Source organism: Paramormyrops kingsleyae, chromosome 8 (genome assembly GCF_048594095.1).
Source record: "Paramormyrops kingsleyae isolate MSU_618 chromosome 8, PKINGS_0.4, whole genome shotgun sequence".
Lineage (NCBI taxonomy): Eukaryota > Metazoa > Chordata > Actinopteri > Osteoglossiformes > Mormyridae > Paramormyrops > Paramormyrops kingsleyae.
In genome coordinates, this window is record NC_132804.1 from 28,087,893 (window position 1) to 28,107,595 (window position 19,703).

Consider the following 19,703-nt stretch of genomic DNA (forward strand, 5'->3'; position numbering starts at 1 on the left):
ACATGGTATAATTTTAGCTTTCATCTGAGAGGATACTGTCATTTTTCATTCCTATGTAGTTTCATGTAGCAACACTAAATGTTCGGCTACTTTTTGCTGAGTGTCTATTAGCATCTGTGCCTAAAGAAGGGGAACTATATACTCAGTATTTTGTGTCAGAACTTCTGGGTTAGGATGAGTAAGAACTGAATATGACTGGAAAGGCCAGAAGTCACATTTTACTGGCCATGGAGATGCGGTTTGAAAAATGCTCAATTTGTTGTTTGTGGTTTCTGTGTGGACCGCTGTAATTCAGTTTTGCAGGAATAATAGTAGACTTTTTTCATTTGAGGCAGTTGGGATACCTTAAAATTTCTCAAAAAATTCATACAATTCCAGTGTGGTAAAGTATCATTATTTCTTAATGCAATAAGGTAAAAAAAAAAAAAAGATTTGAATCAGGACTAAGTGATTGACCCATGCACTTTTAAAAACTAATTTATTTTACAATGCATGCCTGACATGCCATGAGTTATTTACAAGCACCGCCATAGAAATTAGGAGGTAAATCAGGGCCAAGGTGGCTTCCAGTCTGTGAGGAGGCTCAGTGGCTCTCTTGCTTGGTGGGAATGTGCTGGGGTAGAAGTGGAACGTCTTTGTGCAGCATGGTGATATCACCCTGGTTGTACTGCTCGCAGACGGAGGTTGCTAATGGTGATGTGAGGGGTGTTTCGGGAGAGGCTGTAGAACACAGGAAGGGGATTCGCTTACCACAGTGTAGCACATAGTTTTGTCCATTTATGTTGTTGCAATAAACTGGCTTGAAAACCTGCAGACTCGGATCTCTAGGCCTCAAAACCACACAAAACTTAGACAGATCCAGTTTTGGGTTAAAGGTGTTTTCATTTTTAAATTGGAAACTCGGCAGGGTGGTTCTACTCACAGATCAATCTATCACTCAAAAGCATATTGCTGTCCACCACACAGTTATTGCTGAGGCACTCTGGGACTCCATTTTGATGTAGAAGAGGAGAGGCAAAGTGTGTTTCATTCATCAAACCTGAGAATGAATGATAATATTATTGAATCATCTAGGGCAGTCTTGCATTCTTGAATTTAAATATAAAAATGAACAAATTAATTTTTTCAATTTTTTTTCTGGGTAAAAACACTATCTGTCTTACACTACTGCAAATATTCTTATGAACAACTTCTTGCAATCTTTCAAATTGCAATGTCTGACAGGACCAGACTAAAGCTGCATGGTTTTACATCCTAAAACTTTCAACAGTGTCCTCTGCTAGAAATAACTAACAGAAATCCATCTGGATTCTTCAATTTCAATCATGCATGGAAAAAAACGGTATTCTTTTTGTATAGCTGGACGAAGTGATGTACCACTTTCTCAGAAAATGGTGCACTGGTTCTGCTTAAAAACTGAGCATTTCGTTGATAAAGCTTGACCTTCATGATTTCCATGCCTCCTCAGATTGCTCAAAAGATTCATTTAACCTCTTTGTGTGAGGGAGTCAATAAGTCAGTTTCCTGTGTTAAATAATATTAGTACTACTTTGGAATTATACTATGAATTTGCTCCACTGCAACCAACCCTTCATGTATTACAGTCACAGTATATCTTACTTATACAGAGGATCTTATTTCCTCCGCAACCCCCCCCCATCCCCCTCATGTTCCTGTTTTTGTTCTTTGTTTGCACACCATGTCTCACATCCTCACTCTGAGCTACAGGGGTTAGCCAGTCTTAAAGGGACTAAATGTGCGTGTAAACTCCTCAGTCAGGTGCCTGTGCTAGATTATTCCTTAAAATATGAAACTGTAGTGCAAATGTAAGCCTTGTTTATCTTGGCATTAACTACACTGTTCGGTCAACAAAGTGAGCAGCTATTGGACGCAGGATTTTTCCTCAGTGGGCTTCGGGTGGCACGCATGAAGGACAGGCGGTGGGGGTGACCTCACCTCCCAGCAGCATTTCCTGCAGGAGGCTGTCGACCTTGGCCGAGCCAAAGAGCCTGGCGAGCTGGACCTGCTCGATCATGTGCCAGGCCACGCTCTGCAGCACGGGCAGCAGGAGCAGCAGCTCGCCGAATCGGCCGCGAGACTCCTGCTGCCGGTCGGCGACGTAGTCGGCCAGGCCGACCTGCAGCTGGTACCTTAGCTGCTTTATGTGTTGCGCGTCGCTCAGGCCCTTCGCGTCTGCAGAGACCAACATGGGACAATGAACAATGTTTTTTTTAAATACAGCCCCAATTCTGGCCTGTTCGCAAGTTACGTCACAGAAACATTTTACGAATAGTGGGCGTGCAAATAGTTTTGACTGTGTTGGGGTCACGTGCCGTCGGAGTTCATACCTGGGTCAAAGAAAATGATGGCCTTCAGGCAAGCGAACTCACTGTCATCTACCTGGAGTTCCTGGCAAGGCAGGACAAGTTCCTCCAGGATCCTCGTCGCTATCCGGTTGACCTCGAGCTCGGCACAGTTCCGGGTTATGATTTGACCATTTCCTGACGAAAACAGGATGAAATATCGATCGAAATAGAATGGCGAGCCAGCGAGAAGCTGACGGTACAGCAACTTTAGGTCAAAGTACCACCAACTTCCATGAGAAGAACAGATAAAGTGTTCTCACAGAACCATTGAGGTTAGGCATTGGTCGTGTAGTTAGTTAACCTTTCTTTACCTCCTCACAACTTTACATGCATGATTACATAGCAAAATAACCAATCTTCTTTTCATGCTGACCAAAATAATGTCCCCATAATCACAGGATTTAATAAAATAAAATGATAATTTGCCAAAGACTATCCTAATACACCTGTATGATTCTTACCTAGAAGTAGCATGTCTTTGAACTGCATTGACCTCTTGATGACCCCGAGGAGCAGATGTTCCCCAGCATGAGTACGCAGTAGAACAACCTGGGGGGGAGGGAGAGAAAAATAAAGAGAGAGGGGGACAAGGGAAGAAGGGAATGGGAGAGGGAGAAACAGAGGGAGGGAGAGACAAGAGGCTGAAACCTTGTTTCCCTGTGGTTATTCTGCTATAAATGCCACCAATGAGCTGAGCATTTAAGTAAAGGAAAATATTATAATCTTAAACTTATGACCATTTTCTGAGCCAAAAACATGCTATGTAAGTGTGACAAATTGGTTTGGACATTTCTTTAAGCCTCTGTCTCTTCCTGATTTTCCTATAAAGAATTAGTATTTGTATTTTTGTAAAACATGTTAGTTAGGCATCGTCATATAATCTCTAGTATTGAGGTGTGGATATTGCTTGGTCAGACAGCCATGCAAGCTTGTTCACCGCCCACCAGACTGGCTGCTGCACACCGAGCCTCACCTGGTCGTCCAGCGGGAGCTCGCAGAAGGCGGGGATGTACTTGGCCCACTCTACCAGTACAAGCAGCTGTTGTCTCATGGATTCACACACGTCTGGGATGGTCGCGACCTTCCTAATCCGGATGTCCCCGTGTAGGAGCGAATCCGGTACCGATATCTGTGACACAATCCATGATACTCACTTGTATAGCGGTTCACCAAAGTAACAGGAAGTAACACTCCTGGATATGTTAGAATCTGAAATATAACATCAATATTTATTGTGCTACAAAATGGGCCCCCAGTGCTGTGTATCTGCTGGAGTATATGGTATTATTCAACTACTGGTTCTGTTTCTAATCATGACATAAAGCCCTGCATCACAATAATTTTCAAAGCACAAGCAAAATTGCTGTTGTCTTCAAATGTGTTTAATAAGCTAAGGAATCTGGGGCAAAACCCCCATTTATAGTACATGGTCTACTGTCAGGGACACATCCCAGAAAGGCGGGACATAAGAAAGTCAAATACACTTAGCAGATGCTTCTATCAAAAGTGAGGTCCATTTCAGAAGTTCAGGGTCAGCCGGTCCCTGGAGACACTGGGGGTTATGGGTTTTGCTCAAGGGCCCAATGGTAAAATCACTCTACCAGCCATGGGATTTCACCCAGCAACCTTCTGATCACAAGCACAGAGTCTCAACCCACAGAGCCACACACTGCCGCCATCCATCCATCCATCCATTTTCTATAACCGCTTATACACACTCACACAAAGTGTGAAATAAATTTTTATGTGATCCTGAATTGGACAGAAACCGGATGGATGAATAGATAATCATATATAATATATAATCTAGATGATTATAATCTGTTTTTGATACTGGATACTTTCTTCCCTGAGGCTACATGTGATAAATCCAGATCACCCGCATATCTGTACCTGTCTTGAGAGCATGTCTGCCTGTACGAGTGCGCTGATGGGGGGCAGGCTGGCATCCTCATGTCCTGACCTCCGCCTGCTTATTCTGTCTCTCTCGTTCTGCACCGCTGGGTGGGAAACAGGCAGAGGAGTCACGTCATCATCGCTGGAGTCACAGATCGCTGTTCCACTTCTTCAGCACCAAAAACCCACTCCTTGTACGCTTAATACAATCTTAGTTACCCTACCAAACGATTAACAGCACAGCGGTGTCTATTTATAACTCACCAGCTTCGAAAACCTACATCTGAATCTGAGCTGCTTTCTTCACAAAAACCCCCAGCTGTGAATCACTTTTTAGGCAGATAAGGACAGGAGAATAATGGTGAGATAGATTAACATATATTGACCTTCTTTCTTCATTCCTGCTCGAAAGCATTTCTTCAGCCGACAGTATCTGCACTGATTCCTTTTATCTTTATCCACAACACACTGTCTGTCGAACCTAGACAATGAAACATTGCAAACAGGTACAAATTATCAGATGGATGAACCAAAGGTTGAAGTCGATGAGAAAAGAATACCAGTAATGTCGGTATTTGGATCTCAGATTTGGATCACAGATTGTATAAAATCTTGATACTTCTAACAAATCTGTATCTGGAGTGAAATATTATCATGAGTACTGGTTCAGGCAGACATGGGGCATACTTCACTATGGAAGGCACCTTGGAATGGGACACACTTCACTATGGAAGGCACCTTGGAATGGGACACACTTCACTATTGGAGGCACCTTGGAATGGGACACACTTCACTATTGGAGGCACCTTGGAACGGGACACACTTCACTATTGGAGGCACCTTGGAATGGGACACACTTCACTATGGAAGGCACCTTGGAATGGGACACACTTCACTATGGAAGGCACCTTGGAATGACACACTTCAATACTGGAATCCCCTAAGGCATGGGACACATTTAGGAATGGGACCCACTTCAGTATGAAGCACACTTAAGAATGGAACACACTAAAGAAGGGGATACACATTTAGGAAAGTGACACACTTCACTTTGGGATGTATTTTGGAATGAGATGCACGATGCACTTCAGAACTGAATATACATTTAGGAATGGGATACACTTTACCATTTGGTGCACTTTAGAATCGGATGCACATTTAGGAATGACACACTTATGAATGGGATGTATATTCAGGAATGAGACAGTCTCACCTGCACGAGTAGACATGGTTCTTGCGGACGCTGCGGCGGAAGAAGCCCTTGCAGCCATCGCAGCTGGAGGAGCCGTAATGTTTGCCAGTGGCCCGGTCTCCGCAGATGTTACACAGGGCGCCCGGCTCAGGGTAGGTGGCTCCGTGTGCGCTGGCGCTCACCACGGGGGAGTCTGAAATCAGGGGAGGCTATGTGTCAAAATGGATTCTGCTGACAATAGATTAACTCAATGCCTCTGCTCCATAACTGTAGTGTCTGCATGTTCTCCCTAAGTTGTGTTGGTTTCCAATTGGTAGTGTAATCTACTCCCACAGTCGAAAAACATGCAGTTAATTAAATTTAAATGGCTAAAGTAGCCAGGTGTGTGGGGGGGGGTTCCATTATAGGGACTAAATGTTTCCACAATGATCATAAAAACCTGTCATTTTGACGTTGTGGGGACCACTTTTTCAGTCCCCGGGGAAATACAAGCACTAGGGGAAACTCAATTTAATAGATATCTGTGACTGCAATCAAAAAACTAAGAAGTCTTGTATTTTGTTTAGTTATTTATGGTTAAGGTTACGGCTGAGTAGGGGTTAAGGTCGTCATTGTAAGGATTAAGGTTTTTCCCATACAAATGAATGGATGGTCCCGGCAAAGATATAAATACATATGTGTGTATGTGTGTGCGTGTGCGTGTGCGCGCATGTGTGTGTGCATGCACTGCCTGAGATAGGCTCTAGGCCTTCTTGTTGTTGGGAGATGGATGAATGATTATTGTTACTGTAGAACATCTGAAGGGACAAATTGGGACAAGTTGGGACAGTGGTTCTGAAATGTCATATGCTGACCCTGATGGGCCAGATGTACACAGGGTCCATTCCCTCTGAAAACCTAATATCCTCCGTGCTAATATCACATCAGTTAAATCGTTAAACAGGCAAGCAGTTAAGCACTGACTATAATCAAGTACATACACCTGCCTTACAGGGATATTATCAAAGGCAATCCTTACAAATAATCATCTGCAAGCTTGGCAAAAAAAAAATCCTGCATATTGACATACTGTGTACAACGCAAATTCAGAAAAAATAGCAAATTATGGAAATTTTCACATTCACTCCATTAAAACCCCTTTAAACGTAGAAGCACAAGTCACAAAACACGTAGTAAAGGGAAGATTAGTGACTGTGGACAGAAGGACATCGATGATAATCAAACAAACAGGAATTCATCAGGGACACTTGATACAATGATAGGATCTCCTTTCATACAGGAAGTGACAATACTTTCAGGTACTTTTTTACTTTGTGTCTCATCACATTTACCCATATTTAAAACATATTTAAAAGAAAGCACATGTACCTTTCAGCCTAATGCGTTTTTAAAATGTATGTCAAACAATCCTGTTTCCCAAATAAAAGACTCATTGTATGAATGATTTATGGCAGCACACCAAATACACACTATAAAATTAAACTCCTCATTCAGTAGCTGTACCATTTACATTAAGGCTTTTTCCTGTGGTAAACAAAGGGCACACTGAAAGCCAGTCAGTGACAGATGTATTAACTACACTATTTTACTTACTTAACAATGGGAATTGATGATCACGTCACTCAATACGCTGATTGCTTTTATTCTGATCAAAGGGAATAGTAAGTCTACATATGCAATAGGAACCACATTGATCACAATGCAGTGCAGTGTTTTTATTCACAGTTTTGTGGATTGATAGTTCTCTAATTTATACACAATCAAGAGGATTATTTCAACAAACTAAAAGAAAAAACAGCATTAACTAATACCATGACAATGCCATACTGCTGAAAATGTTATTTCTGATTTTGATACAAATTTTCTAACTTAATATAAAAAAATAACACAAAGGATCAATTAAACTCCAGAAAAGAGCAAGTGTTTAATGTGTACTTAAATAAATAAGCTTGAAAACGAACACATACATTTAAATTGTTACAAAATGCTTACAATACCATCAATTATCCTTCCAGTCAGCATGGAACAATTCAATATTTATTCATTCCTTCTGCAGTAGTTCAAATTACTCCATTACTCCATTCATCCATTTTGTAAAACTTCTCCTATTCAGGGTCATGGGGGGTCTGGAGCCTATCCTGGAGGCTACAGGTGCAAGGCAGGGAACAACCCAGGATGGGACACCAACCCATCGCAGGACACACTCACACACCATTCACTCACACATGCACACCTATGGCAATTTGGTAACGCCAACCAACCTCAGCATGTTTTTGGACTGTGGAGGAAACCCCACGATGACACAGGGAACCACACACATGGAACCCTGGCAGAGACTTGAAACCAGGTCCCAGAGGCATGAGGCCAGCGCACCACCCCCTCAAATTACACATATACACATGTATATGTACGCATGAACCTGTCAGAGGAAACTGGTCTCGCAAACTGGAGTTTTAGCGGCAGACTCACCGAGGGCCACGGGGAGAAGCTGGAGATTCTCAAACTCTAGCGTGGTGTAAGCCGGGTCCAGGGCGTCGCTGTAATCCACCATCTCCATGTCTAACAGCGTTCCTGACAAAGTCATCCTCAGCCACCTGACAGCAAGTGAGAGGCTCACGTCTGCTGATAACAGGGATTCCCCCGCCCCCCCCCCCCCCCAACTCCTCCTAGGCGGTCCCACCCGCCCTCCCATGTCAGAGAGCACCTGTGAAGGTAAGATGTAGAGGATTCCTCAAGTGACTGGCTGCACGTGTCTCAAGGTGACCTTTGGGGTGGGGTGGTGCATTAATATGTAGCCAGCAGATGCAGCTGCTGCTCTGGAGCTGTTTTTGGTCTGTGATTTTACATCCAAGTATCTGTATTGATACAGCTAGATCAGAAGGATGCATTAAATACACACTATGTGGTCGAGTTTGTGGAAAGATAGTGGATGTATTTGTGGTATGAAAAACCACACTGATACAATGCAACAGGATTAAAAGCAACAGGAATGAAATACCTTCATATTTGCTACTGGCTGTAACAGGTGAATCACTGTTTGACCAATGTAGAGCAAATTTCAGTGTAGAGCTGGTGCGCATTTTCAGTACAGCGGAGCTACGTAAATGTAAATTTTATATCCCAAAGCAGCTGGTAGGATGGTATCACCTCAAAAACAGCCCTGTACCTGTTAAAATCAATTCTAATGATATTACATTGTGAGTTAAAATAAATAGCTATTATTCATTATTGTGTGTTACTCACCATCAGCATGACCAAAATGAAAGTTACACCCATAATCTGGCTAATGTTTAAAACCATTTAAGCCTTTCAAAAATGTTGCTGCGATACTAGATATCACAACACAGTCATAAGGAAGGTGATAAACGACACGTTACACAAATAAGTATGTCAGACATACTGTAAGTCAGTAAACTGCAAAGTTCACATTGCAGAATTATAAACACCAGTTTTGGCAATGCTGACTTATCACGCTGCATACATTTCCTTAAAACAAAAAGAATTGTCTTGGAAATGCCCCATGAAGGCACATCCTATTCGACTCCCAGCCCATGCCAATGCAATAATATTTTGAATTCTTTAGGGCCCCTGTTGCTCAGGGGCTCTTGGAATCATCCTAACTACCCCCCCCCCCCTTTCCGGCACCCCTGCCTGTTCACATGTAGGCTCCCACAACACAGTGAACCGGTTCAGCTCCGAGGAGAGTATCTTATCTGCGTGGCCATTTCATTCCGTATCTCATGCGTCGTCATCTTTTCTCAAAACTCAGCGAAACCAAGCTCAATAAAACATTATCTCCAAGGTCAGACCGTTACTCACTAATCGGACCAATGATTAGAAGACACCACAACCTGAAAGCTACTTTCTCCATGATAAGGAAGGTTGAATGGCCCACTCACGCCTTGGATATTACTGATAAGGGCGACGATGCCTTCGAAATAGTGCTTGTATTTACGGTTTGTTTGGATATGTAATGTATCACATTAATTCATACATTCATGGTGGCTGAGTAGACAGAACTTCTGGCTTATACCTCCAGGTTTGGGGGGGCTTCCATCCTGCCCCTATTCTGTGTGTGTCACATGGGTTTCCACTCACAGTCTAGAGGAAATCCCATTCAGGGTGTACCCCCACCTTGTGCTGCCTGGGATAGGCTCCAGGCCCCCCCACGACACTGACCATGATGGATGGGTGGAAGCTGTCAACTCTGTGTGTGCCGTGTGAAGGACTGGCATCCCATACTGGGTGTTTTGTGGACAGATCAGATTAAACTATGACAACATGCTGTAATTGTGCTGCACGTGTCCAATGACATCCTCCTATCTTTAATAACTGCCTGTAAATGCTGGTGCACCTTATTCACATTTGTACCCACATAAGTATACAGGACCTCTTTGGTTTTCACATATGCCATCTTGATCTGCTATAAAATAGTCACACATAAAAACACAAGTCAGAGCAAAGCTTGGGGGCGGCCATCTTTCCAATTGCCCTGAAACAACTTTTGGGGTTATGGGCCTTGTAGTGATATGATTGCTCTAGCAAGCATGGGATTCAATTCAGCAACCTTCCAGACACAGACAGACTCTTACTCCACAGGGCCATACAGCACTCTGGTAATGCAAACATTTATTTCACATGTGTAACACGTGTCCACACTTCATTCAGTCACACATTCTGACTAGGGGCTTCTGGGGAGTCAGTGGACATTTTTGCAGGAATAATGGCCAAGGGAAAGTGACTTTGGTACAGCTGTATCACTTAGTGCCCTAGATACAGTAAATAGGTGAAAACAATCCTGAGTTTAGTAGAACCATTTTCACTGTTACTGGGAATTACTTAGTTTCTCATCATGAGGTTTTCTTAATACCAGTGATACATGTTTTTTTGGTGAATGACCACTGCAATGGCTGACGGCGTCTGACGATGCTCACAGAAAACAGCTTCTGTCTCTTCCTCCAAAATGACACACTCAAGGCAGTTGACTTCCACCAAGTCTCTTTTTGGTTGGCCTTTGATCATACAGCCATCAGAGGTGGAAGTTTACAATGCTGAAACTGAAACATACATATAAATTATACATATATATTTTTAAATAAATTGTTACAGTTCATGTCATTTGATATTAAAATCATGTTCATCACCACTATCTGCCATCCATCTCCCATAATCGCTTATCCACTAAAGGGTTATGGTGTGAATATGCTTACCACAGATTGTTCCACAACGAGAATGGTATATTGCTCCAGCTGATGGATGGTGCCCATCACCACATCACCAGTGCTTGAAGTGGGCCGGAACGCAGCGGAACGCAGTTCCAGAACTTCTGTATTCTCGTCTTTTGGGTTCTGCCACTTTTCTCTGCGTTCCGGTACTTACTGAAACTGATCTGACGCAGCGACAGTGGCCCGAGAAAATTAGAGTTCCTGCACTTATTTTTTCCCACTTCAAGCACTGCACATCACCAATGGATATTCTAAAGGGAGTGCATGTGAAATTCAGTAAATGGATTGTGTTCCTCACCATTCCCATACCATGGCATAGACATGCAAATTCCCATAATTCCAAGAGACATGTCAATAAGTTAAACACACCATATATCTGAATGCAGTTTTCAAGCAGTGATATTCTCAACATGCAGTATAAAGCACTTTTGCCACTTATTAAATGGCATGTCTAAGTATAGATACATCTAGACTTATCAGTTCAGCCATAAACAGATAAAAATGTAAGTAGCAATTCATATATTAAAAAAACAACCAATAGTTTAAGTGACATTTTATGGCAAAGCTTTCTGTAAATTAGTCACTACTGGCAATAATGACTCAATAATAATTAACAGCTGTTTTTCTTTGAGAATTAATCTGTAGAGGTCAGCACAAAACAATCCTCAGTATGCCTGTACTATAGATAACTTTGGTTGTTCCTATAGATGCCACTGCTCATACACTGTCCAGGATGGCAGGACTGGGTTCTGAGTAACTCTTGAGTAACCATGAGTTGAACCCCTTACAAGCGCAACAGCCTATGATTTACTTTAGTGGTCTATATGTAGTAAGCAAATTTTAACGCACATCATTCTATGGTTGAATACACCACAGAGTGTACGTATTATACACATATGCACCCCGTCTGGAGATCGAAATAATATTAAATAATAATGAATCTATCCATTTTCAAACCAGTTATCTAGATCAGAGGGGGCAGCACAGGGCACAAAACAGGGGCACACGCCGGGCAGGATCCCATCCCATTACAGGACGCAAGCACACACTCAGTCATACTCCACGGCAGGGTTCGAATTACATAGCGGCTTTCGACGGAGCCCTATTGTCCCGTCACATGCACGCGCAGACAAGTGCACGGCACCGCGGTCAATAACAGGGTTACCTCAAAAAACATTGTGCTATTATTACTGCAGGCAGTAAATACTGTAACATTTCATACAAGAACAGTATAAGAAGCACATACGAAGTTTAATGGAATGTAATGAGCGAATAAACATAGAACACTGACATATTTGTACTGTTTTTTATTTATTTCGGAAACCATAATTTACGAAAATAAAATATAACCTTTAACACAAAAGTGGACATTTTTAGAGCGTCCCCTAAAGGTCTCAGGGGAGGCTTTCAAGGGCGATCGTGTCCTTTTCATCTCCCATGTAATTCGAACCATGTTCTACGGGCAATGTGGAGTTGCTTAACTCAATGTTTTTGGACTGCAGGAGCAAAACAGTGTCCCCATACAGCACAGGGAGATGCAAACATGCAAACTTCACACACACTGAGGTGATACTCGAGCCCCAACACTAGAGGTATGAGGCAACAGCGCCACACACAGGGCAACTCTCTCTACCCATAATCATCAATGTGCATTGATATACGAGCTCAGCATAGCTGAAAAGGGCTGTTTTTAAACACTATCACTTGATCCGGCGGAACCTCCTTTAAGCGCCAGCAGCGATACTTCGGCGTTTCGCACCTTTTGTTTTTATTATTGGGCCATCGCATTAGCATACCGCTCATCCATGAAGAGAACAATGGGACAGTCAGTGATCCTCGCAGCGGCAGACTTACTGTCACCCCAAAAATGCCGTAAAACCCATAATAGTCATGTTTATGTCATATATTTTAGTGGTCATTGATTTAAGTATTAGTTTAAATAGATTAATTGAACTTAACCCGACACCGGTAATAAAATAAGAGCTTCAACCGAAAACATTGCATTTTACTTTCCATTTCAAATAAAACACAGGGTGGCTGGCTGTAGTGAGACGTTCAATTCGAGACAATTCTGCACACACATGCGCACGCATTACATGTATGTTTGTTTCATTACATTGAAACCCGTCTGTATAGCGTCTGCAAACTACCCCAAATCTTTTGATGCAGTTAATTTTAGGTTTATGATGGAATAATATGAATTTGCCTTAAGATTTATTGCGTGAGCATGAGCCTGAAAGCGTGTCACGCCGTACGCGAGAGACTTATGACAACCCTGAAAACGTGCATTTTGTTTTCCTAGAGTTGATTTGCATAAACAATAACATTATACAGTTTTACAAGATGAAAACTTGGACGAACACGAAATCACCAATAAACTACGTCTATGTATTCAGTATTTGTACAATACATACTGCGTCTAAAAATTTACAGGTTGTACGATTTCAGGACAGAGCAGTCGCTCTGTTAGGAACATTACGGATTTGGATAAAGGTGTTGGATTCCCTGCTGTTGGCACATTAGCGCAAACAAAAGGAGGTACGTCTTGCTTGGCGGTTCTAGCGTTAAAGTAAATGGTCCTTAATTTAAATGTAAAAGTTCTCACCATTTAATCACAGCATTATCGTGTTGAAGTCATCATCGTAATCTCTGCGTGTTTACACCTATATGCCTGTTTTGGGATGGTATGAGACACCATGAAGTTGAAAGGAAGACCACATGCTGTGGCAGTTCCAGACCATTTCAACCGGGGGGTGGGTGGACAGACTGGCGCCAGGTATTCTGTTAGGGGGGCAGATGAATTTGATCATAATGTACTCCACGTATCACTCTAGATTGCCAGCATTAAGAACCAAAAGACAGTTTTGAAAATCGCTGCATTATTTATGCAATGCGTTGCAGTTACATTTTGTAGTTTTTACAAATATGTAACTCGCTGATTTCTTGTTTAGACTGTCTTGCTTCCACAAGCTTGATTTTTTTTCTGTCGTCAACTTTGCTTTTCACCAACTGAATTAAGTGACTCAATCACCCACCCGGCGCACCCCCATTAAGAGCCCGTCTATAAAACGTCTGTGCTTACGTTTGTGTCTCGCCTGTTACAAGCGCACAAAGTTTTAGCCTACATATATAAATGTAAATAATATTAATGCATTTATTTCAGACCCAAGTAGCAGACCCTCAGTGGCAGCTGCCACTTCTCAGTGGCAGCTGCCACTTCTCAGTGGCAGCTGCCACTTCTCAGTGGCAGCTGCCACTTCTCAGTGGCAGCTGCCACTTCTCAGTGGCAGCTGCCACTTCTCAGTGGCAGCTGCCACTTCTCAGTGGCAGCTGCCACTTCTGTCCGTCGCTAGTGGCGCTTAACAGTGGCAGGTGCCGTTCGAATACAGTGCCTGCCGGGGTACAGAGACAGTCACCCGCTGCTCGTGAACAAAATGAAAAACAGGAGACCACTCAGTCAAATACTCAAAATAACAGCACTGTTATGATGCGGAACGCTGGACCAATATACGGTTATTTTGTGTTCTATCTGAACTGTTATATTTTATTTGGAAATTTAGCTACATTTACGTTCACATTATGTTACAAAATGTATACATTATATTTTTCTTAATAAGCACTAAAATGCCTGACATATGTAACATTTCTTTAATTGCTATTTCCACGAATTTGCGGGATTAATAATTAGTCAGGTTCTAAGGCCAAAGCTGAAGCCGTGACTTTGCGGGGAATACACAGTATAATATAAATTCTGGTCACTCCCGGGTCAAAGACAAAACTGGGTTTTCAAGCTTCAAAAAAATAAAATATTACAACTTTTTTTTTTTTCATTTTCGGGTAAATTGGTTTGTCTACTGTTTAACTTTAATATTTTCTGTGAAAAAAATAGTAACCAACATACATTTTTACTCTTGTTTCTAAATAGCAACTCATAAAATGTCATTCAGTGGGCTCTTCATTGAAACTCCAATGATCTTATTAATGGCAATATGAAATCTTTAAACAATGCTCATATTCTTCCACCCAGTAAGTTTTACCCATTCGCCCTCAGCACAGTAGGTGTGCTCAAAGGGTCTCGCCTTTCATACTCTGCATGGCGATCGGGATATTTTGGCTTTATATGATAAATTAATCCCGACGTTGAGAAAGTCTTTGTGGATGCACCCCCTCTAGAAATTTCAGCTTTGCGCGCTTTACAAACGGCTTTCCGTGTGTCTTTCTTAGATACAGTATATCGAAATGCGCCCACACAGCCGACATGCTGACACACACACACACACACACAGGGTGCGAACTAGGGGGGAGAGCAGGGGGAGCTTAGTGGCAGCTGCCACTAAGAACTGGCAGCTGCCACTAAGAACTGGCAGCTGCCAAGCTCCTTAGTGGCAGCTGCCGCTAAGAATTAAGTGGCAGCTGCCGCAGCAGTGTGAAGCTGGCAAGAATAAGAGGGAGACCTCCGGTCGCTATATCCTCTTATTGTGTCAAAATAAAAGTTCGGTTTTAATAGGCGATTAATCCATTGAATGGTGAATTATGTGCAAGAATGATAATAAGTGCTGTGATATATTATACTTACATCGCCAAATTTTATCATAAATAAAAGTAAATGTATAAAAACATTGAGAAACTTATAAATTTACCTTATTTTATACCTAAAACACGTAAATTATTTTGTTTATTACACAGCTTTCCTTACTTATTTTAAGTAAATTTTAACCATCCAAGATAAAAAAGTAAGAGAACTGCACAAACATTTATACCATATGTTGTTGCATAAAAGTAATCGTCAGGAAAACGTCAGGAAACGTATTTCTGCTGTAGTTTAGTGGTGAAAGAGACGCTTCACCTTCTTCCCTTCAACAATCTCCGGAATAGAGGTTTTGTGAAAAAAACCCGTTATGGAAGATCGTGGCCACTTCTCCAACTTGTGCCGGAATCCAGTCCCGTAGTCTTCCATCACTGTAGACAATTTGAATTAGCCCAAAACAATTATATTTAACTTGAAATTTAATTTACAATTCCATAAATCTGTCAAATGCAAAACATTAAAGACGAAATATATATTTTTTATTTTTAATTATTAGGTAATTGTAAACGAATAAGCAAATTTAGATATAAAAATGTGAAGTATATCATATAAAATTTTACCTTCAATTCGCACACGAGAAACCAGCAGACTCAATACAAAGCCGCAAGTCCGCCTTGATAGCTCGTAGAGCGCGTAAGTTTTTAATTTGAAAAATGCTCTGTTATAACCATGAAAACGAAAGTACTTCCGGTTCATTATGCTTGTTTATTCTTGCTAGCTTCAGGGTGTCACTAGCTGCCGCTACCTGACTTGTCGGGTGCCGTTGATGTCACTTCCGCCTGCCAGCTGCCTTTTTGGGACTGAACCCTTACTGCGAACATTCACGGAATATTTGCCGAACCGAAAATTGTTTGCTGGGAGATAGCGGCAGCCACCACTCGATCCACAGTGGCAGCTGCCACTTATGCCTGTCGCTAGTGGTGCTTAACAGTGTTCAGGTGCCGTTCAGTGGCAGCCTGCCGCCGTAGAGAGGCACCTACCAACCGCTCCTGGAAGAAACCAGAGATTCTGTGCATCAGCTACGCCAGAGAGGAATACGAAAAATAATAGAGCACTTGTGTGTTGTTTGTATGACTAAGAATGGTATTATTGTTGTTGATCTTTTTAAATCTTTTTAAGATCATATTTGAGGAAACAATGATTGTATGTCGCTAGTGGCGCTTAACAGTGGCTGGTGCCATTCGGATACAGTCCCTACTGCGGTAGACGGGTAGAGGAGTGGCAGCTGCCACTTTTGTCCGTCGCTAGTGGCGTTTAATAGTGGCAGGTGCGTTCGGAAACAGTGCCTGCCGCGGTAGAGAGGCACCTACCAACCGGGAGGTAAGGAGCTAGATAACAAAAACTTCATTTATACAAAGGGAGTGACCAGAACTTAATTACAATATTATACATTAGCAATGAAACCCAGTCCACTTTTTAGGTAAAACCTTACTACGTATTCAACAAGTTAAGGTATATAGGATGATCAGTTGTGACTCTGAAAGAGAAGTATCACAAGCTGACTGGGAGCTGTCTACGTCAACCATGTCAGGTAATTTTCAGTTTCAGTGTGTCTATTAAAATGCTTTATTCATGCTTGTTTTGTGTATAGCTTTAGTGAAGTCAAGTAAATTAATGCTCATAGGTAAAAGAAATTATTGTTAAATAGTATGCTTTAAGCATAAGGGATAACACTGATATTTTTCCATTCCACGTATGTTCTAACAGTAAAAAGTTATCAGGTGAAGTGTACCCCCGCGAAGTCGCGGTTCAGAGTTTGCGGCTTCAGTCATTCGCGGATTTTTTTCTTAGAATCTAACAAATAATTGTTCGCGGAAACCCCTGCAAAAGCCCGGAAACCGCAAATATCCTCCGCATGTTTTCTTTTGCTTTTTTCGTGGCAATCTATCATTTTTCATGCATTTTAGTGCTACATTATTAAGAAAAATACAATTTACTAATTTTGTAACAGAAATTTGAACGTAAATTTAACTAAATATTCATATAAAATATAACTGTATACAGTTTTTAGTACTGTATATATTTTTTTTCACAATTCGCTGGTGCTCTTGGAACGTAACCCCCACGAATTTCGGGGGTCGACTGTATTGTTAATATAATTTCTATTCTGGTACAGTTGTTGTATCCACATTGTTGTTTCGTCTTTACAAAATATATGAGTGAAAGAAATTTAAATGGTTAAGTTGATTGACATATTTCACACAAGTTACTGGCTCGGTGTGACAAATATTTATACCACAGACATAAGTCATAGAAAAAAATGTTCTTGTACAACAGATGGATAGCAGATACTACTCTTTCTCAGTTTATTTTAATTGGTGGTCCTTACAGAAACTTTTAGCAAATGTTTAATGTTCAATGGCAAGTATGTTTAGAGAGAAAATTGAAGATGACCATTTTCTGTAACTTTCAGAGAGGGTGTTTGAGTTTAGTTCTGAAGAGGAGCTGCTTTCCCTGAGACCGGAACTTGACTGTCCTTACTGTCAAAAGGCAAAAGCTTCGCATGGCCATCTTTTAAGCCGACATTTGAAGCTAGCTGTACATTATAGTGAAAATGATACTGGTGAGTATGTGATATTTTTATTGTTACGGTTCTTTTGTTACGGTTTTCTGTACTGTATGCATGTTTATGTATATGGATGTTTTTCCTAGACAAGTTTTCTATACCATGCTTCTGTGCTGAGAGGCAAGTAGCAAAAAGAAGCCACTGGCACTGTCCAAAGTGTGGTCAAATAATCAGCAGATCATCAGACCTTAGGAAGCATCTCCAAAATCATGGTTAGTTTTAATGAATTCTTTATTTGAACAACTTGTGTTTTCCTTTGTTAAAACAATAGGTCAGCGGGAGGAAAAAACATAATCAAGTTTTTGTGTTCAACAGGTTTGGTGGTTACTGGGAGTCGAAGAAGTAAGTATCTCTTATACTATTTCTTTGAACAATTTATTGCTATTTATGTCCTTTCAGAGAGCCCCTTTTCATACTTTTTCTTTTCATTTTTACACCTACAGCTGGAGATGCAAAAGACCTACCCACTGCTCAAGACCACTCTAAATCTAATCACCTGAAATGTAAAGTTTGCCGTTTAAAATTAGCCCACATTTCTAATTTACGAAGTGAAAAGATGCAGCATGACAAGGAAAGACAACCTATTATTTGCATTGATGTGAAGAATGGAATTTTTGTAACTCCAAAAGATCGCTATGGACCTAGGGTGCCGGTTCATGTATGCAAGTCCGTGCTCTCTCAGGCAATTTCCTGTGAAGTGGATGTTTGTAGACACTTCATGGCAGATGCTTTAAAAAGAGGTAATCCAGGGATGGAATGCAAGCATCTGGAAAGGACCAACAAAGCCTTGGCATATACGACCCCCCCTCTTCTGGCAGAAAAATCACTTCAATTAATGAGTGACAGAGGTCTAATCTCAAGAACTGCACAAAAGGAATGTCTAGACATGAATGCAAAAGCACATTCTGAAGACATAGACTGTGTTTTCCCAGTTTTTTGGGATGAAAATAGCATTTCTGAGCGATTAATTTATTTTTCAGTGTTTACAAATAAGAAGGACAACTGGTGCAAGTTTGCAAGGACCCGTGTCACTTTTGATAGTCAGTCAGGAAAGTGGCACTGCCAGTGCAGAGAAAAGCGAAGAGCCAGTTGTACACATAGGTACCTTTCTATGTGGTACATGTTTCAGGAACATCCATGTTTTTTTAAATCAACTGCTAATTTAAATTTGGAGGATACTGATACTGATGATGTGGAAGAAATAGTCGCAGAAACAGAGGAACCCCTCAGACAGTGTGCTGAAAGGTCTGCAGGTGTTATTAAAATAACACACAAAAAAGATCTCCCACATGAGTTCGTCACCAAAGAAGAGCCTCTTCCAGAGTCATTTAAACCACTGGAGGTAGTGTGCTCATATTGTCCTGGACCTTGATGGCTTTTATTTTATAGCCATTAAATTTCCTTTGACAAACTGTGATTTAAAGACTCTTTATCTTAGCAGGGTCTTCCTGCACCAAAAAGACGAAAAGAAACTGAAAATTTTGGAAGTCGCTGCCTTGCACAGGACATTTATGCCTGTGTGTATCAAAAGATCAGAAAAAAGTAAGACCTTTTTTTAAAAGTAAGACATCAAACGTGTCTGGACAATTTAAAATTTGTAGATATTAAAAAAAAAATTGTGTTCACAGGTCAGTGCACCCACAAGGCAAAACCATAGACTGGGTGCAGTGTGACAACTGCAGTGGTTGGCTGCACAGTGAGTGTGCAGGGACTGACACTAGCACATTTGAGACAGATACCCCATTCAGCTGTGGCTGTCATTTTTCAGAGCCATATCCATATGAAAGGTACAAAATATTATTACGTTTAATTAAGAAAACATTATTTGGTTATAGGTCTAATTCTTTTTTTGTCTCCAGTGTACATGCTG

General features: G+C 41.4%; 2 protein-coding genes across 5 annotated transcripts; one reads left to right on the forward strand and one right to left on the reverse strand.

Annotated features, from left to right (window-relative positions):
• Nucleotides 1–480: 480 nt before the first annotated feature.
• Nucleotides 481–15,968, reverse strand: LOC111860012 (hepatocyte nuclear factor 4-alpha-like). Of its 4 annotated transcripts, XM_023843251.2 has the most exons (15): nucleotides 15,828–15,968; nucleotides 15,440–15,638; nucleotides 13,285–13,460; nucleotides 10,665–10,930; nucleotides 10,389–10,511; nucleotides 7,924–8,048; nucleotides 5,476–5,647; nucleotides 4,649–4,743; nucleotides 4,260–4,366; nucleotides 3,340–3,495; nucleotides 2,828–2,915; nucleotides 2,349–2,501; nucleotides 1,957–2,193; nucleotides 923–1,039; nucleotides 481–720 (listed from the first exon to the last, which is right to left on the reverse strand). In XM_023843251.2, exons 6-15 carry the CDS (start codon nucleotides 8,036–8,038, stop codon nucleotides 584–586), a joined length of 1,377 nt encoding a protein of 458 aa, XP_023699019.1. In that variant the 5' UTR covers nucleotides 8,039–8,048; nucleotides 10,389–10,511; nucleotides 10,665–10,930; nucleotides 13,285–13,460; nucleotides 15,440–15,638; nucleotides 15,828–15,968; the 3' UTR covers nucleotides 481–583. The 4 variants fall into 4 exon arrangements, with proteins under 4 accessions (XP_023699019.1, XP_072571688.1, XP_023699020.1 ...); XM_072715587.1 differs by lacking the exon at nucleotides 13,285–13,460 and having other exon boundaries at nucleotides 10,665–10,843; nucleotides 15,526–15,638; XM_023843252.2 differs by lacking the exon at nucleotides 13,285–13,460 and having other exon boundaries at nucleotides 15,526–15,638.
• Nucleotides 15,969–16,010: 42 nt separating this feature from the next.
• LOC140592301 (uncharacterized) lies at nucleotides 16,011–19,250 on the forward strand. The gene is made up of 5 exons (XM_072715585.1): nucleotides 16,011–16,798; nucleotides 17,681–17,830; nucleotides 17,920–18,045; nucleotides 18,149–18,175; nucleotides 18,277–19,250. The coding sequence occupies exons 1-5, from the start codon at nucleotides 16,729–16,731 to the stop codon at nucleotides 19,203–19,205; spliced, it is 1,302 nt and encodes a 433-aa protein (XP_072571686.1). The 5' UTR covers nucleotides 16,011–16,728; the 3' UTR covers nucleotides 19,206–19,250.
• The last annotated feature ends 453 nt before the right edge of the window (nucleotides 19,251–19,703 follow it).

Bases quoted from the DNA above. Each gene is read 5' to 3' on its own strand.
- LOC111860012 (XM_072715587.1), bottom strand. From the start codon at position 8,038: ATGACTTTGTCAGGAACGCTGTTAGACATGGAGATGGTGGATTACAGC. The intron at 3,496-4,259 runs GTACAGATATGC...ATTGTGTCACAG, and splicing joins CAGACATGCTCTCAAGACAG to ATATCGGTACCGGATTCGCT. The intron at 2,194-2,348 runs GTATGAACTCCG...TGGTCTCTGCAG, and splicing joins CATCATTTTCTTTGACCCAG to ACGCGAAGGGCCTGAGCGAC.
- LOC140592301 (XM_072715585.1), top strand. From the start codon at position 16,729: ATGATCAGTTGTGACTCTGAAAGAGAAGTATCACAAGCTGACTGGGAG. The intron at 16,799-17,680 runs GTAATTTTCAGT...TGTAACTTTCAG, and splicing joins GTCTACGTCAACCATGTCAG to AGAGGGTGTTTGAGTTTAGT. The intron at 18,046-18,148 runs GTTAGTTTTAAT...TGTGTTCAACAG, and splicing joins GAAGCATCTCCAAAATCATG to GTTTGGTGGTTACTGGGAGT.